We start from the raw sequence: 25,157 nt of genomic DNA, 5'->3' as shown, positions 1-25,157 counted from the left end.
AATTTTCTATCACCTGAATTTGAATTATGCCTCAATATCTAGTCTCGTGTTTTTTTCCTATATTTCAATTCTGAAAACTGACCAGCACATAACTTGTTCAGATCCTATTGGAACAGCTAGCGTACATAACACAGGTATCTAAATCCTTGTCAACTGTTAAACATGGAAGAATATCTACGCCCTTAGGGAGAGGAGAGTATCAAGAGGACAATGATCAAAGGGAGGTTCAAGAACAACTAGTAGTACATGTCATTTTCTTTTAGAACTTGTTTCACTTCTGGTTGAAATTCTAGATTTCTCATCAATTTCCTTTATTTATTCACCATCTTCACCCTCTTTCTCTCTCAAGTGTTGCTTAATTTTCAGCTACGATTCTGTGCCCTTTTAGCAGGCCAAGAACAATGAGATTGCCCTTCTCAGCAATATTAGTTTGATCGTTTTGACTTCTGAGGTTCAGAGAATGCTGAAGCTTCTCTAATGTCATTGATGATGATATATAACCCTCAAAGTCAATGTTTTCATATAAGAAACAACGACAATAATAAAAATAACAATAACTACTGAGTCTCTGATGCTTTTTCCTTCCTTTTTTCCCGGATTTGCTAGAAGAGTTGAATTGTTTTTGTTGGATATTCCCTGATATCCAGATGTTTTATGCCTTAATAAAACACCTTGGTCTGAAAAGGAGATTTTGTTTTTGGCCACAGCAGGGAGATCTGAATACAATACGAAGGGTGAACTGAATATTCTTATCTTTAATTGTGATATTCCTTTACTTCTTGTAGCTCAGTGTAAACTTGTCTCTTCTTCTCCCTCTGTATCTGTCTTCCACTTCCACCCACTAATGGGCAGGTATATGATCCCTTGATTGATATGGTGGAGATGCTCTGATTTTGGATCCCATTCATTTGGACTATCCATTTAACTCCATTTGTTCCATCGAGGTTTGTCTCGACACAAAGGATTGATTACCTATTTTCAATTATTATTAGGCTGATTATATCAATGATGAAGATCAATCAGAATGTTCCATCAAGACAGCCTGTCGGCAGTTTTGGGGTCCCATAGATTACAAGTTGAAGACTCTAGGCTGATACTTTCCACATCCTTGTTCCTGCAACTGTTTATTGGGTCCTATCTGCAAACAGTATCTGAGACATACTATTGGCCTATAGAAATGGAACCATCAAAGCTGTTGCAGTCATACGTAGGCATTGTGTCTTAATTTGTATATACAAATGGTAGAACAGACAACTTCTTGCCGTCCAAATGAATTAAACTAACCTGATTCTTATTAAATTCTTAGCAGAAGGAAAACTATAATCCTGAAACTGAGGAACTTCACAAGGTTTTGTCTTGTTTGTTCTATTTTTCTGATTCAATATATCTCACTTGATGATATGGTACGTAATTTTTGCACAATATGATATGATGTCTCTAGCAAGGAGAAGAAAACTAAGACAGAATCATTTAAAATATAAATCTGAGATGCAAGACTTCAAGATTGATTATGTATGATATACGAATGATGTTTCATTCAAGTCAAAGCTAGAGACAAAAGTCTTTGGTATTTTTTATACAAAATCTATTTTTATTCAAATTGAAAGCTTCATTTTAACAATACTTCGTAAACTTCTTCTGCCCGTGAGTGCATTTGACATGACTCCTTCAGAGCTTAAGCAGCCATGCTTAACATAATGGATATCTCTTTACTCACCTCCCAAGTTCTCTTTCTTCTAACTTTGTTCTTTTCCATCTCTGATATCACAGCTCAATCAAACTTTTCATGCTCTGTGGATTCACCCTCCTCCTGTGAAACTTACGTGGCATACTTTGCGCAGCCTCCCAATTATCTGAGTCTGGGAAACGTATCTGATCTATTTGAGGCCAGCAGCTCATCCATTGCAAAAGCTAGTAACCTAGTATCTGGAGTCAACGAGACAAAGTTATTTCCTGGCCAACTCTTACTAGTACCTGTTACCTGTGGCTGCACTGCAAAACGTTATTTTGCCAATATCACATACCAGATCAAGAAAGATGATAGCTACTACTTAGTCTCAGTCAATTCATTCGGGAATCTAAGCAACTGGAATGATGTTCAAGGGCTGAACCCGACTCTGAACCCAAACCTCTTGCAGATAGGTGTGGAAGTTATCTTTCCTTTGTTTTGTAAGTGCCCCTCAGAAACCCATTTGAAAAATGGTATTTCATACATCATTACCTACGTATGGCAACCCACCGATGATGTCTTGCAAGTAAGTGCTAAGTTTAATGCCTCACTGGAGAACATTGCATCTGAAAATGGCTACCGGAACTTCAGCACTGCAGTGAGTCTTCCGGTAATGATCCCCGTTTCACAGTTGCCAGCTCTCTCTCAAATTTACCCGACTGAGCAGTCTCGTGAAGGAAGTCATTCCAAACGTCCTTGGATTATCATCCTTATTGTAAGCTTGGGCGGTGCTATGTTGATCTTTCTTTTGACTGCTTTGTTGGTCCATTCTCATCGTTCACGTCAGAGGAAGAAGGAAATGAAACGTGTTGGTTCCTCGCTGGAGACCAGTGTTCTGATTAAAATGAAGGAACAATCGAGATGTGAAAACTTTGAGCCTAAGATCACGCAAGGTAAGCTACTTCCTGGAGTTTCTGGCTATCTCAGTAAGCCAATCATGTATGAGACTAAAGCAATTATCGAGGCAACGGCAAACTTTGATGAACACTGTAGGATTGGGGGATCAGTGTACAGGGCGACTATCAATGGCCAGGTCTTAGCAGTAAAGAAAACCAAGGAAGATGTCACAGAGGAACTAAAAATTCTGCAGAAAGTAAATCATGCGAATCTTGTGAGGTTAATGGGAATCTCCTCTGATACTGATGGGAATCGCTTCTTGGTCTATGAATATGCTGAAAATGGATCACTTGATAAGTGGCTGCACTCGAAGTCTTCAAGTTCTTCGGCCATCCTCACATGGAGTCAGAGGCTAATCATTGCACTAGATGTAGCCAACGGCCTGCAATACATGCACGAACACACTCAGCCCACCATTGTTCACAGAGATATCCGAGCAACTAATATACTTTTGAACTCCGGGTTCAAGGCAATGATTGCAAAACTCTCACTGGCTAGATCTGCAACGAACTCTGCGATGCCAAAAGTGGATGTCTTTGGTTTTGGAGTTGTTCTACTAGAGTTGCTTTCAGGAAAGAGAGCCATGGAAACAAAGGAAAATGGGGAGGTTGCTCTGTTGTGGAAGGACATAAGGTGGATCTTGGAAGTGGAAGACAATAGAGCGGAGAGGTTAAGAAGTTGGATAGATCCAAACTTGGAGAGCTTCTATCCGATCGATGGCGCTATCAGCTTGGCAACTTTGGCGAGGGCGTGCACACTGGATAAATCCATGGAAAGGCCAAGCATGGGAGAAATCGTTTTCAACCTGTCAGTTCTTACTCAGTCGTCTTCTGAAACTTCAGAAAGATCATGGACTTCAGGGGCAGAAGGAGACGAAGTAATTCATATTATAAGTCCAGTCACAGCTCGCTAATTTAGCTCTTTTTATATTTTCATGTACTAAATACCCATGAGGATTTCCATTCTAATAATTCAAATAGTTGAATCGGAATTTATGCATGCATTTTGCCATTCTGATGATAACAGAAACAAGTTGACAATCCTGATTTCATAGGCAATGCCAAGTAGGAAACCTTCTAGCAGTATATGATTGTTTTTTTTTGATAAGTTTCTAGCAGTATATGATTGTTATTAAGATAAACTCAAATTCCATCCCAAACATGAAAAACCTTCATCGATTTCCCTTCCCATGAATTGGAGTAAATGGAGAGAATTGGGTGGTGGCTGGTGGCAGATTATGGTCTGGCAGCTTGAAGGTTAAGCAACAGTGGTGTAAGATTAGTTGACAAGTGAAATAGTTTTGGTTCTCTTACGCTAACCATTTAACGCAAGCTGAATATCTCCTTGTGTACTTGATCCGAATCTGCAACATCAGTGAGTTACTTAAGGCCGACCTGATAGAAATTTAGCTGTAATGACAGTTTTAACTGCTTATGAAACACACCTTTGCAAATCTAACACTAAACAGACACACTGTAAAGGCATCACATTCCCAGACACCCCTCCACCCCAAGAAATAAGTAAATATATGATTTATTTTCCTCAAGAGAGACAATGAAACAGTTTTAAGGGTGTCAACTATTTGCGTATGTAGTGAAGTTCGATTGTTCACACTTCCCATTAAAAATAGTTTGATTGGTCCCTTTTTTATGTTAAGTTGTAACAGTAACGTACAACTTTTTTTTTTTTATAAGTAAGAAGTAATTTTATTAAAAACGAATGTATAGGTGAAGCTTATGTGCAGAAGAAGTATACAACAGAAAACATGTAAATACATTATAGGAAACAGAAAGTGACACCAGAAAATCATGAACGGAAATAATGTACAACTTACACTAAAAACTCGCACATGGAGCCAGGTTATCAATCAGTGAATTGAATTTCCCTTGGATACTTTTCATACAGAGCAAATAAAATGATCAACTTTACCCAATCAGGCTACATTTATACATAAATGAACACACGACACTAGTCAGTCCTCCACTTTACCCTCTAGAGAGGAAGCTTAACAGTCATTCTTTAGGAAAAGCTACATCAAAGAGGAACTCTATAGGATGCATCCACCATTTTTAAAATGAATAAGTTACCTTTATCTCCTCTTGATATTCTGCAAAGAGGAAATTAGAATTCAGCAGAAGTACAGGACTGAGCAAAAAGGCTGAATTCGTTAACAGTAAAACCATTAAGAATCCAGTAGATCAATTATTAAAAGCTTGATTATGGGATTATGTTGGCATTACCCTCAACGTAAGTGTGGCAATAGTTGAACCATGTTCAATCTTATTGCCTTATGTGTGTGTTTTTCCTCTATTGTTTGAGTGGCATACTTTGCTAGTTCAAAACTCCAACACATCAGTATCAGCTTCCACTATTGTAACGAATTGGTATCAAAGCATACGGTTTGATCATTCTGTAGTTTGAGAGAAGATGATGTTTGTTACATGTTTGCAATGGGTTCGATAAGGTTACAAGCAAGTTTGGCTTTAGTTTTGGAAACAATATTTATCTTGTTTGGATCTATCATGATAAAGAAAAGATTTTCTTGATGGAATTTTAGTTGAGGTAAACATTTGTTGTGAATTACCTCAAATTCCTATTTTTACTAGGTTAATTATTAAAAGCTGAAAGTTGCATGCTTGGGAGAGTTAGATGTAAGATTTGGGTGTAATGAGATTTTTGTTGATTCAAATTTGTGAGGTCCGTGAAGGATATTTGTGCAAGTTAGTCAACTTGTGTGTAACACGTATCACTAATAGTTGAATTTGGTTATGTTGCCTGTGAATTCAAGCACAGACAAGATGAGATTTCTCATCTCATTATTACAACTTTATCAAATTACCACACAAAATATAATAAACAATTCAACTTTTTCAAATTCCAATTCAACTTTTTCAAATCCTAAAACAATAATAATATTTGAAATTAATATTTTAAACTTTCATCTAAAACCAAAAATTTTCATCTCACTCCCCAAACCTACCATCTTGTTGTCTTATGAAGATGTTTCTATTTTGTTGTTTGCATAGTGTACTTCACTAATCCCAAACTTTAATATATTAGTATCAAAGCTTCCATTCTTGTTAAGGTATGCATCTAGGTTGTGGGACTGTAGGACATTAGGTTGTTTTCGAGGCTTGTGAATTCTGTAATCAATGCACAGACCCTAGGGTCTCAAATGGAAGGCATTGCAACTGACACAATTTTCATTAATTCAATTTACTCATATGCATATGGTTTGTTTGAAACCACTTAAAAATGAAGCTCTTCTTTGATTATTAACATTCTTTTATTAGTAATTCTAGTTGGTAGATCTGAAGGAAAGGACAGCCTTAAAACTTGAGCCAAATCTAAAGAGCCAATAATATGATATCTTTATCACAATGTTTAGTATGAAGATTCATCCGGGGGAGGGGTGGAGGAGGGAATGGTGGCATTGAACAGTGGAAACAGTGGTTTCACATCTCTTACCGTAACTCTTCATCCAAGTAAGTTATTTCCAACTGACCACGACCACTCCCTGGTGACTTAATAGGTATCTGGGAAGCATTATAAGTCATTAGTTAGAGGAAAAGGAGGTGAATCCTTACATACAGAAAGATATTACACACCAGACCAGCAATTCTGAAGAAGTCAAATTTAACCGCCACTCTTCTTGAGTTTAAAGAGACTAAATTAGCTGTGACCTGCACAAATATCAATCGATTGACATTATGTAGCTTTACAGCATGATAAAAGTCATTACACACATGAGAATAAGTGGCAATAAAAGGTCAAGTTAGAGACCAAAGAGAATTTCCCAAAACTCAAAACCGTATGGCACACCTCCAATATAAACAATATAAAGTTGGATTCGAGAACTTAGAACACCAGATCTACTCTGCTTCTCAACACTCTACACCCTCCATGGAAATCTACAATGTTGAAAAGTCTAAAAAAAGTTTTGGACAAGAGTATTCTTCAGTAAATTGTGTGGAATAAGGACATCCTGTCAATCCTTTAAAATTTGAGCAATGTCAAAGAGAAAATTGTTTGGACATGCAACAGAAATGGGAGCTATATGGTCAAGAGTGATTATCAATCCCTTTAGTCTTGAGCCACCCCAATTAAAACTACAATGCAGTCCTTAAAAGGTATCCTTTTCTTTTCCTAACCTCAAAATGCCTGGATGCTATCTGGAATATTGAGATGGTGACATTACTTGAGGCTTTCCTTCTAAGAGTTTGATATAGAGACACACAACGAAAAGATGGTATGCAGATCCAATCAGCAAAGTGTTTGTTAGAGAGCCAGAAACAACTGAGCATTTGTAGCTTTGTGCCCATGGACATACATTATTCCAAAAGCAAGTTCCTTCCAAATAGAATTGTCATTAAGGTTTCAAGCATTGTTTCATAGCTTCTACAAGAGTTTGAGGGTTGAAGTAGTCCTTGACAGATTCTGAACGCATGCTCTCACAGCTCACAATCATATGCTGAACAATCTGAGATGGGCACAACCCAAAAGTTTTCAAACCCAGATGTCTACTTCATGGGAAATCTTCTCTCCTTCAGGACACCAGAGCTACTGCATCCCAGTTTGTTCTATATTGCATTGTAAGGAAGCTTGTCCGCAGTTAGGCAAGCTCATATAGTTCTCTCAAAAGCAAAGCAAGGCACCTTCCAACATTGGCCCTTCTTCTGATTCAGTTTCTAGCCTTGTTTCCAGGGCCCCATGGTAGTTTGGGGTTCATGTCTTGTTACATCTTTTGTTCTTTGTATCTTCATTCAAAACTGAAGCAAATGGAAGCCCGTTGAAAGGCCATGAACTACAGTCCTTATCATATGTATCACCCATAACTTACACAAGCAGGTGAGTATTCGCAAGCATTACTTAAGTAATGGTCAAAAACTGAAAGAAATGGCAATATTTTTATATTCAATCCATGTAAAGAATATGTTAAATAAGAAGAAACACCTGATTAAAGAATGGCCAAGTTTCCATATTTTGAGCCCTAAGAGTATCTGCATTGATTGCCTGGTAGATTTTTCCATTTGGCCGTAAAAATTTTGGTCTCTGCCATGTGAGCAATCAGTTATAGTCCTATAAAAATTAATGATATATAAGAATAGAATAAAAAAGAAAAAGAAAACGAAATACAAGTATAGAACAAGAAAAACATAGCATTTGCTCCACTACACTTGCATGGGAATTCACGTATACACGTACATTTGCTCTACTACAGAGAACAGGAGGATTAAAACCAAGGCTTGAAAAATCAGAATGGAATTTAGAATCAGGTTGGGACTGATTCATTGAATTGAACAATTTGTGACAAATTTGTATTAGGTATGTTAGCGTTAATTAAAATAATTAAAAACATGTACAATGAAATTCAAGCATTTCAAATTGTGTATAAATGAGTTTAAATTATAAATTCACTGACCAACTTCAATAAGAATATGATGTAGCTTCAATAAGAATGCAACACATGTATCTACTCAAATGTTCTTAATTTTTTGTCTCAAATATTCACGTTTACAAGGAAGATAAATACCCTTAAGTTATAAAGTCGGGGTAAAGGTAGTATTTTTTTTTCAAAATCACAAATTTAATATCAAATACTCATTTCTCTTCAACCAAATGAAGTAAAGAATTCTAATTTTATTTTTAACTTCTCTACATTCTCACCAAATACATGGATAAAAAAGTTAACACATGTACGGTGACATATTTTCATACGAGAAAAATAGAAATAAAAAAGCAACAATAAAACTCATCTCTGAAACCCAACTATAGAGAAATACAATTGTGAATCGGCTGAAATCGTTTTAAATTTGTAAGAATTATGGAAGAAGAGGCACGAAAGAACAACAGAGAAGAATTGCAGAAGATGCTATCGCGTTAAGATTAATTTGCTCTGTACATGAAGCCATTGCTTTATACAGGAATGAAACAGAAAAACAAATCCTAACTAACCAAAGAATATTCTAACGCTATACAGCTATATTAACAACCTGTAAATTTACATAATAGTACAAAGAACTTCAGCTATGAATGGGGCTATTTAGTAATGTCTGAACAATTATCATATGAGGGAGGCTGCATATCTGCATCTTGAAGGATGCCACGAGTTGCTGCATTTGCATGAGATAAGTTGATGTTGGACTGCCCTAATAAAATTGGCTAAAATTAGTCTGAATCAGCCGATTAAACCAGTTCTTTGTGCGACTAAAGAAATACACAAAACTCAGTCTGGTCTCTGACCCATCTTTGTGTTGCAAGTTGCAAGTATGCACGAAGTTGAATTAGAAAGGTTAAGCTTTCCATACAAAAGACAAGTTTCAAACAATTGGAAGGACCATTGACAAAGTATCACCTGAGTTTGCAAAACGGACTGGGAGGTTGTATATATGAGCTCCCATTTTCCATTGAGCAGATTGGACTTGAGAGGCTCCTTTATTTCGTTCACGTCCTCGAGTTTACGAGCATTCTGATCAAGGAAAAAAAACCCACAAATATGACACAAGAAAATCTTTAAATATTACATCAAATGTAAACTGACAGTAGATATAACTTATGAGATTCTGTATTTCTTCATTTTCAATTAGCAAATGTTCCATTTTCAGTGATTTCCTTGAGAAACAAATGGTCTGTGCATTACTACAATAAACAGGTACCCAGAGGAGTAGAATTTCCATTTCTCGTACCATATAAGCGCAGGAATAAAAACAAAGAAAAAAAAATTGAAATCAAAATGTCGAAGTAAAGCAAAACTCATCAAGGGGTGCACCGTCTCACCTGTTCTACACGCTGTTGGTCTTCGGGAGTAGCCTCAGCCCCTCTATCAAGAGGCCCTATTGTTGCGTAAAGCTCCTCCTTGAGGCTCTTAGCATCCCTACCCTTTGTCAAAAAGCCAGGAAAGAAGGAAATTCTAGTCCTCCATATGCCAGAATCAGCAGTGTCAAGGAGCTTGCTGGGGCTTACTATGACGTGGGTGCTGGCGGTATTTGGTATTGGAAATGAGAGTGGGGATTTTTCATGAAAAATAACGGGTGCAGGTTGAGAAGCAAGTGAATGTTTGCCGGGACGCAGTTTATTTGGCAGAGTAGCAGAAAATGAAGGAGCGAGAGCCATGGAAGATAAAGGCAGATTTTTTGTACGTGTTGGCCTTTCAGTTTTCAGTCATCTGAAGGGAAGCGCTTGATCGAGCAGATATTTTTTATACAGACGAGCGGTTATCTCGTGCATAATTTTATTTATAATATTATAATAAATTGTAAAGTTTTTATTATTTTAATAATTAATAATAATTATATAAATAATATTATAAATATAAATAATATTTTCTTATACAAATAAGAAGTTATAATTTTACCCACAAAAAAATTACAAAAATTTATTATTATTATTATTTGATATTAAATAATAAAAAAACTATTTATTATTTTTCAATCATAACATCCATTATCAACTTGGAGTAACCGTACAGAGCATCCATGATAAGTATGCCATGGTAAAGCCAGCAACGCAGCCCAACACCGATTTTCAACACAGCAACCTATCAAAAAAAAAAAGCAACACAGCCTAACGCACCACCGATTTGTCCCTTCGCAGAGTCTTGGAAAAAAGGAAGTCCGCCTTTCCATCACAAGCACCTATTCGTTTCTTTTTGCTTCTCTCTCTCTTTTCCCGTCCACCTTCTTCTTATTCGAAGTTCTCCTTCTTGCTCCTAGACGACTAGATTATGTGCTCCAAGTTTAGTTCTTGACAAATTAAATTAGAGAACAAAAAATGCTGTCAAAATCCCCAGTAACCCGGCTAAAACAACCTCCTGTTGCGCCCAATTCTTTGTTACTTCGTCATAACAGGGACTTTTACAAGTTTGGGTATTCTGCAAAGAATTTTTCAGGGCATCACCACCGGTTCAAGCTTGTGGGACAGTCTTTGGGAGATAAATGGAAGCTGAATGACATAAATGCTAGTGAGTATTTTTTCCGTACAAATTGTGGCTTAAGCGCAGTGCATATTTATATGCATCAACTTTTAGGAAATATGTATCTATTTGTATTATGTATTTTGCATGGAGCGTATAAGATAGCTGATAGGGCGTGGTGGGTTAAGACTGTATTTGCTTCTGGATTTGTGGGGAGATGTAGCATGAAGTATCACTTTGGGGCTAAAAGATGTCCTGACCTTCAAGGAACCAATGGAGATGTCCAACCATGTTTGGGAGAGTGACAATCCACTTATTATCTAATTGGCTGCTTCTTAATTTAGTCACTGGAGATAACCACATTAATAAGATTGTTTATGTGAAGGTAAAAAGTAGTTATTGTAAGGTGTGAGTCTCCGAGGACCTTTACTTCGAAGTGAAGTTTTAAAGAGCAGCTCTCGTTTTGGGTCCAATGAGAATTTTTTCCCCTTTATAACATCTACTTATCTTGGATTCTTGGATATTAGAGGGACTATGGTCCTGTTCTCTTCTGTTCTTGTTGCCTGACTTACTCTGGAAGAGATCTTACTTTTTATCGCTGTGTACTCAATCCTTTCTTATACAACTTTTCGTCTGTAATTAAAGAATGGAAAAAAACGTGATTACATTAGGTAACGGTAGTTCTCAATTTTAGCATATATGGACAATTAACCATTCTAATGCTAAGTGATTACTTTTCCATGCTGACTAGCAATTTAAGTCTGATTTGTATGAATCTTATTTCTCCCACTACTGGTTGTTCTTGGGATGGTCGCTTTGTACATCAACTTGATTTTTTTTTTCATTGTTATGTTATAAAGTTTCCACACAACGAGTGTCATCACCTCCATTCACAAGCTTCTAAACTGATAAATTCTTGAGAACACTTTTTTTTTTTCCTTTTTTCTTTTTTTATAGTTTTCGGTTTAAATTATTTGGTTGTGTTTTTTCTTTTGTTTCTCTCTCTCTCTCTCTCTCTTCTCACACACACACGAACACATTTGAAAACTGTGTATCCATCCGCTGCTGAGCTTGGAGTTATTGGTCTCACCGGCCGTCTTGCTTCTTTCAATCTGGCACCCATCCGTCCATCCATTATACATGGGTGGGAAGAAGTAGTAGAGAATGTGTATATAACATGTAATGGAGCAACTAATTGGATTTGAGATATGGAAATGTACCACGATCTGCTCATCTGAGATAAGTTAGATATGTGTTAAAGTAGAAATATCAATGTGCTTTATATTTGTTTTTTGGTAGTCACTATATAAGGAAAGTTTTGTTATATATCTAATAATGGTATTGCATTTCAGACTGCATTCAGTTCTGGAATTTACACAACTCTTTATTTTTTGTTAGATACAGTGCAAGAAAGATTGAACTTGTGGCTATTGAAGACCCAAAACTTTTTGAATGAAATGACTTCTCCACTTGGAAAAACTGGTCAAAGTAGAAAGCTTGATCATGAAAATACTTTTGATGCTCACGAAATGGAGGACATATTTATGGCCGAACAGACTCTTCAAAGCAGAACAACAAATGGGATGCTCTCTTTAGCTGCTATTGTATCTATTGAGCAATTTAGCAGGTGAATATTTTAATTTTAAATTTCTTAGATTAACATCTCTTGTGTGATTCTTTTTTAAATTAACATGTTAGAACTTTTTTAAATTTTTTACTTTTAATTTTTAGGAAATTAAATAGTTTGATAAGTAGAGATTTGGAACTTATATTGATAGAGGAAAAATAAGATAAAATGTAAGAAGGGTTATTTTCCTCAAACTACGATGCAACTGCAAACTTTAAAAATAAGCATAAAGAACGTATAGTAATAAAAGAAAAGAACATAAAAATGCATCCCCATTTTGTTTTGTGATTTACTTTTGTTCTATCAAGAGCTTGCTTGGTTTTGCTTTCCATATTGGACTGATAAAGGAATTGTGATTTGAGACTCTGAAGTTAAGATATGCAGGATGAATGGATTGACCGGGCAAAAAATGCAGAAAATATTTAGAGCTCTTGTTCCAGAATCTCTGTACAATGATGCCCGGAATTTGGTCGAGTATTGCTGCTTCAGGTTCCTGTCAAGGGATAATGCAGATCTTCATCCTTCTCTCAAGGTTTGTGACACTAATTCCAAATTGATTTTTACATCTTACCTTTTCTTCTATACCCATCGATTGGCTCAGATAGGCTTGTGTGCCATGATCATGCAGTAGCAAATGCCTATCTATACTTTTTATGAAATTTATTGGTTATTTATAAACATACACAGATCACAAATCCAATTACATTAATTGCTAGATCGGTGTGGCCAAACAACCGTTCCATTAATTGCTAGAATGATAGCGTCGGTGTTGTTTTTTGTCCAAGTGATTATTGTTTTATAGAAACATGATCTGTATTCCTGCTAGATCAAGCTTGTAGTGTTGGTGTTAAAACTATTCGAATACAATTTTCTAGAACTTTTCCATTTGTTCTATTGAAGTCCTATCAATGGAAAGAATGGAGGCTTAGCCACTCTAGTTCAGTCCTTAGAATAACACTTTGTAAAGCAAGAACTATGTGGAAGTTCGGATTAAGGCTTTATTGAATGGTGTTGTAACTTCTGCGATCATAATCTTGTTGATCTTTAATTTTTGTTTATCAGGAATTTGAGAGTTGTTTTTATTCATTTATCTGTAAGTGTAACCTACTAGACTTAGAAATCTGCTTCTTTTTTGGACAAATCTTGATCACTTGCAGGAACCGGCATTCCAAAGACTGGTATTCATTACAATGGTTGCATGGGAGAATCCTTACCTTGAGGAGCTTGTAAATGCTTCAGAGAAAGCTTCTTTTCAGGTTCATTTCTATCATCATCTATTTGCTAAACCACCCATCAAAAGCTTTGAGAATTTCTTCCCGACTCATAGTGGCATTTGTAGTTTTAGCTTTTGGTGTCTAGTTGGATAATTTTATCCACTTAGAATCACTAAAGGAGTAAGGTAAGATCCCGAATGGCATGGGCCTTTATTTACATTGCTGATGTCTCTGCAGATAATAAACACCATCCTATCTCGAGATCATTGAGGAAATAACTGATATCCTTCTATATTAGATTGAGGATTGGAGAGGAACATCACATTTTCATCAGCCCACATTTGATAGGTCCAAAGCAGCTTGCTTTTCTAAGTTACTTGACCCATAGATAGTAGTTTATGTTTGACTGCTACATTCCAACTTAGCTAGGAGAGGACCTCATCTTTAGGTGTTCTTGTCTGTTGCAGCTAATCTTACATGGTACTACTGACCGTGTCACTCTTTTATTAAAAATGATAGCCGAGGTCTCAACTCCTCTATTTCACTTCCTACATCCCTCAGCTATTCTCAAGCATGGGAAGTGAGATCTTGAAGGATGGGGTGTTTTATTCTGGAAAGTGGGATTAAACTAAAATTTTGAAATTGCCATCACTTGCTGTTTATCATATAAATGGAACTGTGGTTAAGGACAAGGACCATTGTGATCAGGATTCTTCATCAGGATGTAGGGGAAGTGATAAGTTGAAACAGATCAATTTTATTTTAATTTTTGTTGGAATTGTAGGGGAAACTTGTCAGAGAAGCAGCTTTTGTTCGTATAGCTCCTGCTATTTCTGGTGTAGCTGATCAGCCGACAGTGCACAATCTATACAAGGCACTTGCTGGTGATGAAGAGGGCATCTCTTTGAGTGTGTGGCTGACTTATATTAGTGAACTTCTCAAGTGAGCTTCATGATTTTCTTTTAGGCCTCGTTTGTTTTCGCAGATGAGATGAGTTGAGATTAAAGTTAAAAGTTGAATAAAATCTTGTTAGAATATATTTTTTTAATATTATTTTTATTTTGGGATTTGAAAAAGTTGAATTGTTTATTTTATTTTGTGTGAGAATTTGGGAAAGTTGTAATGATTAGATGAGATGATATGAGATGAAAAGTTTTGTGAAAACAAACGAGGCCTTAATCTTGTGCATTATGTTTATGGTCTTGTGGTTACTCTTACTAAATGACAAGCAATCAATGCAGAAAGTTTGATAGTATGTTTAAGGCATACTTCTTAAAAAGCTTAAGCCTTTTGGGTTAGGAAATAAAGGACTTGAAAAGTCCCTCCATTTCCTGTCGCCATTACTGTTAAAAGTAATGTTTACCGTTTAAATTGTAATTTGTCTGATGTTTCATTTATTGTAGATTTCCTTTACTCATCCACAAGAAATGCATGATTTTGCTTTATTCATCTGAAAATGTGTTCAAACTTGTGCTGTTTCTGGTGTAGAGTGCATGAAGGACGGAGATCCTACCAAATTCGAGAATATCCCCAGCTGTATGAGGAGAGAATCTTATGCATTGCTTCCAGCAGCAAGCGGCCTGTTCTTAAATGGGAGAATAATATGGCATGGCCAGGAAAACTTACTCTAACTGATAAAGCAATCTATTTTGAGGTACTGAGGTTTCACAAAGCATTAACTCGCTGAACAGGCATTTATGGAAAAACTGGGTTCCTCCATATGAATTCCGTTTTTATCATTGATGGTATATATTGCTATAATATTCATTTAACAATTCTTTAATATAATATTATTAAATATAAGAGGACTTTTAAATTACATGAGTCTTATCATTTCATTAGCCAGGCATGAAGCCATATACACGTGACAACTTTTTTGTCATTTGAACATTATGTATCGACTAGTCAGTAGTCAGCACTTGTAATTGTTTTTTTTTTACACTTGTAAAAAAATGTAACGACTAAGTAAGCAGTACTATGCTTGATCTTAACACTTAGAAGCTTGGAATTTTTAGAGATGCCTTACTATAATACTAATTGTGCAAAAGTTATTCAATGCCATTAGCAGAAGGCACGAATATGCCATGATGATGTCCTAATACAAAGAGTATTACATGTTCCTCATTTCATTTATGCTGAATTTATTGTACTGTGTTCGGTCCTTTAAAGCTTTAGAAATTAAATTTTCCTGTTCATTTGTACTTGTATTGAATTCGTTGGTTCAAGCCCCCTCCTTCTAGCACTTCCTAATGCGTGTTTACTTGTAAGAAAAAAAAAAACTGGTTTAAGCCTGTGGTATTGTCCAAGTTAGCAAGATAATTTGGGATATGATCAAAAGATCAAATCCTGAAATTATATATTTCCTCATGACGTATGTGGTTCTAGACAACATGTTCTCTTTATTCAGATTACATGTTTGGTTGGAGCAATCGTTATCTCCAACTATAAACTTTCAATTATGTGTTGCAGGCAATTGGATTATTGGGGCAGAGAGATCCCATTAGACTGGATCTTACTAGGCATGGGCTACGTGTAGAGAAAGCAAAAGTTGGACCTTTGGGAGCTGTTCTTTTTGACTCTGCTGTCTCCATTACCTCTGATACTGAGTGAGTAGGCCACTTCAACCTCGCTCGGTGGACTGACTTGTGCATGTATAAAAAAGTAGCCAATTCTGAACGATAATGTGACATCTAGAAACAATATTAGGTATATTTGATTATAATAATTTTTACAAAGAGTTTATTTTGAATCCCTTGTTTATGAGGGCCAATACTGGAAATTACGATAAGGAATGCTCTCATAATGCAAGTCGAATAAATTGAATTATGTTTGGTGCATCCCATCTCAAATTTCTAGCTTAGGGTTCTGGTATGAAAATAAGGATGTATCAAGATTCTGATTTCATTTGACTTCTAGGTTTTAGGTTTAGATATTGATTATATTAACATTTATGACTCATGTTAATTTTTTGTAAGTGTTTATCTCGGTCTAAATTGTTCTATTATAAAATGTCTCTCCTTTGTACTATAATAATGTCTTTCTATTGCTTCTATTCAGGTCGAAATTTTGGGTCCTGGAATTTGTTGACTTGGGTGGTGAAATGAGGCGAGATGTATGGCATGCTTTTATAAGTGAAGTTATTGCTTTACATAAGTTCATACATGAATATGGACCTGAAGATGGTGATGAATCATTGCTTCATGTGTATGGTGCTCAAAAAGGGAAGGGACGAGCTACCACCGGTGCCATTAATAGCATTGCCAGACTACAAGCCCTTCAATTTATGCGGAAGTTATTAGAAGATCCCATTAAACTTGTTCAGTTCTCATATTTAGAATATGCACCTTATGGTCATGTTGTTTTCCAGACTCTAGCTGTAAAATATTGGGGTGGACCACTGATTACAAAACTTATAGAGGGAGGCAATCAACCAACTCGGGGGGTAAGGCCTTCTGAGGAGGTATTGGAGAGTAGTAACCATGTGTTTGACATAGATGGAAGTGTTTACTTGCAGAAGTGGATGAGATCTCCATCATGGGTTTCTAGTGCTTCAACTGCTTTCTGGAAAACCTCTTCAGTGAGACAAGGAGTGGTACTGAGTAAAAACCTCGTTGTGGCTGATATGACTCTTGTAGAAAGGGCATCGAAAACATGCAAACAAAAATACAATGATGTTGAGAAAACCCAAGCCACCATTGATGCTGCAATGCTTAAGGGGATACCAAGTAACATTGATCTTTTCAAGGTTGGATAATTGACTTGTATCTTTATAGTCCTATACCTCTGTATTTCTCCTTTAATTCTTCCTTACTTGCAAGTAGTTTCTAATTCATGGGATCAGGACAGATTCTGCTACACCTACTTTAGTCATCTCTTTGATTACGCTAAAGTTACCTGCATTTAGTCTGACATGTTTTTGCTAAGCATTATTTCAATCTAATAAGACTGAGTCCTCCTCTAGATGGACAAAATTTCTTTGATATTGTTTGAAACATCTTCTGGTATGAAGTTTCTGCTTGGGATTCAACCCTTATTACTGTGATCAACATTTTAACCAAAAATGGATCTTACATTTTTCACAGCGACCAAATGTCAGTCCATAATTGATATATAAAACCCCCGTATCAAAGGTTAAGTTTTGTAAATTTGTGCTTGGTTGATTGTAGAAAGGGACGATGAATCAGTTGCAAAGATTAAATCCGAAATTTAGAGATATTATACAAATAGTCCTAAATGTTCCCTGTCACAACAATCATGTTAAAGTTCTTGATTTTATCCTTCGAGCTTAATTGGATTAAGGTTCCTATACGAGTGAATATGAAGGATTTTTTTTATTGAGATATGAGGTATTATTACCCATCTCTATATTGGATAAATCATCATTTTAATTCATATTAGATCGCATATCAAAATTTCATGTGTATAATGTGATTTTGACGTTGTGATAATTTTGTAAATTCCAGATCTTGTGCTCTTTAAATTGAATCATGGCATCATAATTTGATGTACAGTATTATATTTTTCTTATGCAGGAACTTATGCTTCCTCTAACAATAATGGCCAAGAATTTTGAAAAACTTAGGCGCTGGGAAGAGCCACACATGACTGTTTCTTTTCTTGCATTTGCGTATACAATGATTTTCAGGTAGATCCATTGCGTGGAAGAATCATTATGATACCAATGCTTGCTTTATACCTTGTGTACACAATTTTACCATAAGTGAGTCAAATTTAAGAAATGATATAGTTGCTACATGTTTTTAACCGTTACATGATAACGAACTATAGATTTCTTATTATTATTGTGGATTTGTAACCCCCCTTCCTTCTTCAATTCAAGCCTTTTATGTTAAACACTCCAATCCACACAATAAAAGTATGAATAACTCACATGGAGTAGGTTGGCTTTTTTTTTTTTTTTTTTTTTTTTTTTTTTTTTTTTTTTTATGTCGGGGAACCTCAGTAGGTAGGTTATAAAGGTAGTCATGGGTGCTAAGTTCCAGATTACATACTGCATGAAATTGGCTTTGTAAGTGATTCTGAGTAAACTTCCTATTAACTAGTTTTTTGGGGGTTATAGAGTAAACGTGACTAGTGCTTCCTTGGGTCATTACATATGCTATCAGTGCCACCAAGTGAAGTCAGTGATACTGGAGCCTGTATGACATGACCTTTAGGAAGACATCAGAAACTTGAGAGGAGTTGTTTGTCACACCTCTGTCCTACTTTCGGAATACTAATAACCCACATACAATGGATAGATTATAAAGATAGTTTTGGGGACTAGATCCCTCACTGGGTACTTACTAGGTGAAACTGGGTTTTATAAGTGATTCTAATCAAGCTTTGAATTGACTATTCTTTTTGGGGTTATAGCCAATGTTTTGAATACCGTACCGGTCAAGGCACTGGAACGAAATATTTCGGTACCGGTACCGTTTCGGGATAGCGTTTCGGGATAACGTTTCGGGATAGTCGATCTATAAATAAATTATATATATAAATATATATAAAAATTATATTCTAAAATAATAGTCTATATATAAATAAATTATATACAAATACATATATATATAAATTATAAATAGTCTAGTCTGAATTGAGGGTTAAAAAATAAGCTTGTAGTTTGAAAAAATGAAAAAAAAAAAAAAAAAAAAAAAAAAAAAAAAAACCCAGGCCGAAATATCGGCCGGTACCGGCCGAAATATAGGCCAGTACAGGCTGAAATTGAGGCCAGTATGACCGGTACCGGCCGGTACGGCCGGTATTTTGGCCGGTACGGAACAGGTATAGTACCTGTACCGGCCGGACGGCCGAAACGAAAAATTTCGGCCGTACCAGCCGGTAGGAAATTTAAAACTTTGGTTATAGCACAAAAGTGGGTAGCGATTTCCCTTGGCCATTACATTTTATTTCTTCTGAAGTTTCTAAATTAAATATCCTCATCTAAAGGTGATTCTTGTTTTTGGAATTCTGCGGCTGTTCATTTCTCTTTCTAAATATGGTTTGAGTGAAGCTTTTTCTAAATGCAAGTGATGCAATAGATGTTGATTCTAAACTTTCCTCGGTGAGAGTTCACAATGAAAGACCCTTTTCGTTCCAATCTTAAATAGCAGATGTCTTTGCAAATAGATTATGTTTCCTATTTACAAGGCAATGTTTGCTGAGAGTTTCTTGCCTACATGACATTCCTAATGTTGGGAAAAGTTGTCTTTGATGATACCGACTATAGATATTATTCCTTTATAATAAGTGGCTCGATTTTGTATGTTTTATTATCTCGTGATTGGTATCCATACCAAAAGTCAAACCATTAATTTTCTTTTTCTTTTCCTGAAGTTCTTTTTTTTGTAAGTAAAGTTTTTATTGACATCAATAGAAGCTAGGTAAGGGTATACGGAACATATACAAGGAAAAACACATAGTTAATTAGAAGTTTTTCTAAAATCTTAAAAGATCAAAATTTTATTATTGACTGCTTTTCTACCTATCAAAAAAAAGTATTGACTGCTTTTCTAAAAGTTTGTGCATGTCAATTCAGCCGTTCATTTTGGATCGAGGGAGTACTATGATTCTTGCCTCAACTATTCTTCTTATATGATTCTAGAATCCCTTAATTTTTCCACTCTTTGATTGTGACTTAAAACTCCACTTTGATTTTGTTTTCAGGGGCTTGCTGTCATATTTTGTTCCCTTTGCCTTGATTGTAATGGCAGCTGGAATGCTAACATTGAAGGGACTGAAGGAGCAAGGTCGCCTGGGAAGATCTTTTGGGAAAGTTACTATCCGTGATCAGCCTCCATCAAATACTATTCAAAAAATTATAGCTGTAAAAGATGCAATGCGGGAAGTGGAGAGCTATCTGCAGAATCTTAATGTCACATTACTAAAACTACGTACAATTCTCCTCTCGGGTCAGCCTCAGGTACATCACCACCACTCATGAGAGGACTTGTTAAAATGATGCAATTAATAACATACAAGTCGTTTTTTATCACTTGAAACGTTTTATTTTTTCTTCTTCTCGACTTTCCAAACCTTTTGCATCTATTGCTGTTTGGTTTCATCTCCAAGTCGAATCTATTTTCATTTACATGTGCAAAGATATATTTGTTCTGAACAAATAATTGAAAGCAAGACAACTAATATCACTTTAAAGCAAATAATTATCCACAATTAGCATATGATGAAAAGAGCAGTAAATTCAAAGAGTGCATTAGTTGTATATGTTTTATAAAGCTGTAAATTCAAATCGAGAGGATGAAAGGAGCTGGAAAAAGACAAAAATTTCTTAAGATGATTCAAACACTTGGAAAATTGACGAAAAGAGAAAACAAAAGTATATTTTGTGGTGCATTTGGATCAAAAGAGTTGGTCACATCTTTGAAAGTGAGCTTCTAGATGTTTGAGCCATTTTGGACAGGTTCGGTGGTTGCTTTGGTCCGGGCTCCCTTAGAAGGACTGACTACATGAAGATTGGAATTCATGCTAATGATTTTTTAAAGTGATACATATAGTGATTGTTTTAAGTTTGTTACATTTTTATTTCTGAACTTTTTAAAAATGTAACTTTTGTAAGTTTTAGTCTCTACTCTGGCTGTGATTTATGATGAATAACGAATGTATTGAACTCAACTCTGTCAGATAACCATGGAGATTGCACTGGTGCTGTTATCTTCTGCAACCATTCTACTTGTTTTCCCCTTCAAGCATATCCTTGCCTTCCTTCTCTTTGATATTTTCACACGGGAGCTCGAGTTCAGGAGGGACATGGTTAAGAGATTCATGACTTTTTTGAAGGAGCGTTGGGACACCGTGCCTGCAGCCCCTGTAGTTGTACTACCATTTGACAGTACTGAAGATCAATCCAGATCAGAAACTGAAACGAAGACCAAGGACCAAGAAAAACCAGAAAGAAGTCTGAAAAATGGCAAGGTCTAGATAGATTGTGAGACCTGCCTATAAAGGGTACAAGTCTTTTCATTAAAAGATCTAGTTACTAGTTCTAGAGAAAAGAAAATGTAATCCCTTTTCACATTTCAGTTTTCTTTTTTGAGGTTCTTTGTACAGAAATTGGAGTACATTATGTTAATTTTGTTCCTTTCTAATGTATTATTTGATTATATAGTTTAGTTGATTGATATTATAACTCTTTTGGTCCTAAAACGGCAAAACCCACGGGAAGAAACACATGCAAGGGGTAAGCCCCCAACCCGAATATAGCGGTATATATAGACGGCATATCACTTTGTCTTGGTTTTAGACTGTTTTAGTTCCAAACTACAGCCACTGTAATTCTCACCACGTTGTAATTTCGGGCCCTATCGTATCCTTGCAGACTTGCCGTAATTTATTACGGCCAACGCGTTCTTCGGACAATATTTAAGTTTCACGCCAACTTTGTCCTCATCGTCTCTTTTTTTTTTTTTTGTTTTTTGTTTTTAAATGTGTTGGAAAAATCTCCAAGGCGCGGCCTTCGGATCCACTCTTGTAGAGTACACACCGATCTTATGCACTGCACCTTCGAAAATTTTTTTACATATAATTAGTTAAATCAATAGCTTTTTAATCAGGGCGTATAATCTTAAAAGATTCTTTGTACCCCATAAAGTATCGAATTACTGTATTAATGTTGTTGGGAGTACATTTTCTTTCTTAATTTCTTTCCTTTCTTTCTTTATTATTTGTAAATACTAATATACTTATATTACCGCACGTTTTTTTTTAGCATCAATCAGTGACGAAAAGATAAAAATCGTAGGAGGACGTACAAGCATTATTTATTATTTTATCCTAATTATTAGCATGCAAAATCCTTGTCAATCTATCTTGGAAGGTATCACTGTACGTACGTAGCTACTTGCAGTACAGTATTATTAATTGCATTGAAAATGTTAAATGTATTTTTAAAAAAATTTTAAAAAAAATTATTTGTCTACATACCAGTTATTAATTGTTGAAAATCATGAAATTTTAATTTTAATTTTTAATTTTTTTTTTAAAAAAAACTAACATAATAAGTCTTGTAAATAAAACTATAATACATGTAGCAATACTTATATATATATATATATATATATATATTTATATATCTATTCTATTATTATAAGCAGCTATTGAGCCGACTACAGTAATGAACAATGCATTTTGTCCATTTGTTTTTTCCTTTCGTTTATGTTTTTCATCCCAATTTTCTTCTGTTGTTAATTAACTTAGTGCATGTGTTTCCGGGTAGTTTAAGGATATATTTGTCTTTTAATCATATGAAGGAAATGAAGGGAATGGTTTTATTCTATCTATGGGTTAGTTCCCTATTTTTTTTCGTCTTCTCTCTCTCTCTCCCCAAAATGCCGACCCATATCCCCTCTCCAACTCGCGTCGCCATCACCATCACGCCGATTCAAACATGACTCTCTCCATTCTATATATCTCCCAAAACCAAAACCCTAATCTCCATTCTGAAACCAAAATTCATTTTGTTCCAATTTTCTCTGCCTCTTTCGCTTTCCATAATCCCAAAAATCCTTGTTTGATTCTTTTTGTGAGACGCATTGTTCTGGTTGAGAATAGACTGAGGCGGTTATGTTTTGGCGTGATTATCATCAACAAAGGCTAGGGTTAGTTCTCGATCTCTATCGCTACCACTGTGAGTGCCTTTCTCTCTCTGAAATTCCCTGTATTTATGGTAATAATTTTGTGCTATTCAAACCCTAGGTCCTGATAGTAATACAAATACATGTGGAAGCTCTAGGGTGTCTATTTTTTACATATTTGCTTGGCCTTTCAAACTATAATTCTGTTATTCGTTAGGGTTTCTTCTCTGTTTCATAGGAGTGAACTCCTGTTTAAGAATCCTTGGCTTTCTTGTTCTTCTTCCATTGTTGAATTAATACTATTTTTGTTACTTGGTTCGATTTTTCTCCGCAGAGATGGGGGTCTTCTGAGCGTGTTGTTATGATCTGTCAATCCATCTTTAATTAAAGATGGAGATGTACATAGCCTTTTTTCTTCAATATAATTTCCTGACATTGTCTCTATTCTCGTGCTCTAAGTTCTCACCTGCGAAAATGTTTCTTCTCTTGATTGAAAAATAAATGCTATTAAGCTTGGGTTTGATGAAGGACCTCTTGAGTTCACAAAAATATAGGTGAGTAAAGTTGGGGTAGTTATGTCCCGAAGTGGTGGTGGTTCATGGTTGTGAAGTAGGGTTGGTTGTTTGGGGATCACGCCCAACTCCGTCGCACTTCTCACGACAACGCCATAGTGAGCCTCACCACTAGTGCAAGGCCAATGTCGAGAACCACCACCACCCCTTAAAAAAAAAAAAAAAAAAAAGATTTTTCCTATCTATCTCGTTGCTTTTGAAGAAAAGTGTAAGTTTCTTTTTTTTTTTTTTTTTTTTTTTTTGTGCATGTTTGTTTTCTGAAAAAGAAAATGTATGAATTTCATTTGGTTTTTGGGTAGCCTATTGCAGAAAAAAAATGTTACAAGTTTTACGGGCTGAGACACCTTGAACTATTGAGTCTTTTAAAAAAAATTACAAGTTTTTGGGACATAAGTCACAGAAGAACAGCTTGCAGCTCTGTTTATCAACTGTGGAGTAGTCATGAAACTTTTTCTACTTACAGTTTTGGCATAGGGTGGTTGAGATTTTGGTCTTGAACAAGTGCTTTATGCTTGAAGTTTGTTGACTGTTGAATATGTGGTGACCCTATTTCTATATATACTTCATTTTGCCTTTATTTTACTGATGAAAGTAATGTGTAGTTACAGGTTTCTCAGATTGATGTCAAACTCTTTTTTGAATGAGTTTGTGGAGGAGTCTGTGATCATCCCTCTAATATAATTCTGAAATTTTATTTCTTGTTGATGCTTGGGTAGTTAGATTATCATTTGCAAGAAATGCACTAATAGGGATAACCTTTTTTTTTTTTTTAAATGCAGGTTTATCACCTGAGGCTACTAGGGAACTACAACCATTCCACTTGTATCGCTTTTGTTGAGTTTGAATCTGAGGGTCACTTTCATTTTTTTTTAGGGATAACCAAGTAATGAAAATGCATGGAGAGAAGACCCTTTTGGCATGGCTCTTGAAAATCATATAAACTATTATCTTCCCAAAATATTAAAGTCTTTATCATTTTACCCTCACAAGAGGTGAGACCCAAATTTTTTGCCTTTTATTTCTTAGGAAATGCCATGGTGATGGAATGAAGACATGAATTCGTGCTTTTTTTTTTTTTTTTTTTTAAGACTCTTTTTCACTTATTTCATATTTGAATTGGGGCAAGAGTATCTAATAATTTAATTAATTATTAGGTCATTAGATTGACACAAGAAAATCGTAAACCGTTTCCATGATTGCAAACCTTTTTGTCATGTTTAATTCGTTACTTTATTCCAATTGCGATTATCATCATGCCTTACTTAACACAGTAGAAAGCGAGATGGTTTAGCAAAATCAAATAAAGGTTTTCTCAAATATAATTATACTAGAAGACCACATAGTTGACTTTGGATTGTTCACGCTTTGAAGCGGAGTAATGCTACTCATCATCCTAACTTCTATCATCCTTTCATCATCTTATGATGTGGCATTAGGTGATTAGAAATTATTTATTACATTTCACTTGTAAATCTATAATTTAATGTCACATTATAGGATGATGGGAGTTAAAATGATGAATAGATTTTTTTTTTGAAGTGTGTTGTACAGTTAGAATTGCATTTTCTTATTGTTGGAATAATAAAACAAGCTGACCATTTACATGAAGTTAT

At 35.5% G+C, this 25,157-nt stretch overlaps 3 protein-coding genes across 6 annotated transcripts; 2 read left to right on the top strand and 1 right to left on the bottom strand.

The window, feature by feature from the left end:
* The first annotated feature begins 1,685 nt into the window (after positions 1-1,685).
* Positions 1,686-3,623, top strand: LOC121257158 (serine/threonine receptor-like kinase NFP). Its single transcript, XM_041158065.1, has one exon. It carries the CDS (start codon positions 1,686-1,688, stop codon positions 3,537-3,539), a length of 1,854 nt encoding a protein of 617 aa, XP_041013999.1. The 3' UTR covers positions 3,540-3,623.
* Positions 3,624-4,435: 812 nt separating this feature from the next.
* On the bottom strand, positions 4,436-9,799 carry LOC121257160 (probable plastid-lipid-associated protein 4, chloroplastic). The gene is made up of 6 exons (XM_041158067.1): positions 9,404-9,799; positions 8,982-9,095; positions 7,580-7,678; positions 6,235-6,309; positions 6,095-6,162; positions 4,436-4,733 (listed from the first exon to the last, which is right to left on the bottom strand). The coding sequence occupies exons 1-6, from the start codon at positions 9,737-9,739 to the stop codon at positions 4,661-4,663; spliced, it is 765 nt and encodes a 254-aa protein (XP_041014001.1). The 5' UTR covers positions 9,740-9,799; the 3' UTR covers positions 4,436-4,660.
* A 279-nt stretch (positions 9,800-10,078) lies between these two features.
* On the top strand, positions 10,079-21,511 carry LOC121257157. Of its 4 annotated transcripts, none has more exons than XM_041158061.1 (11): positions 10,079-10,586; positions 11,943-12,165; positions 12,550-12,697; positions 13,323-13,421; positions 14,164-14,321; positions 14,868-15,033; positions 15,849-15,985; positions 16,437-17,124; positions 17,912-18,024; positions 20,049-20,304; positions 21,024-21,511. In XM_041158061.1, exons 1-11 carry the CDS (start codon positions 10,397-10,399, stop codon positions 21,318-21,320), a joined length of 2,475 nt encoding a protein of 824 aa, XP_041013995.1. In that variant the 5' UTR covers positions 10,079-10,396; the 3' UTR covers positions 21,321-21,511. The 4 variants fall into 4 exon arrangements, with proteins under 4 accessions (XP_041013995.1, XP_041013994.1, XP_041013997.1 ...); XM_041158060.1 differs by having other exon boundaries at positions 11,937-12,165; XM_041158063.1 differs by lacking the exon at positions 10,079-10,586 and having other exon boundaries at positions 12,024-12,165; positions 12,542-12,697.
* Positions 21,512-25,157: the final 3,646 nt, after the last annotated feature.

The sequence above is a fragment of the Juglans microcarpa x Juglans regia genome, chromosome 3S (genome assembly GCF_004785595.1).
Source record: "Juglans microcarpa x Juglans regia isolate MS1-56 chromosome 3S, Jm3101_v1.0, whole genome shotgun sequence".
NCBI lineage: Eukaryota > Viridiplantae > Streptophyta > Magnoliopsida > Fagales > Juglandaceae > Juglans > Juglans microcarpa x Juglans regia.
Note: the sequence above shows the minus strand (reverse complement) of the source record. Positions and strands in the feature narration are given on the sequence as shown.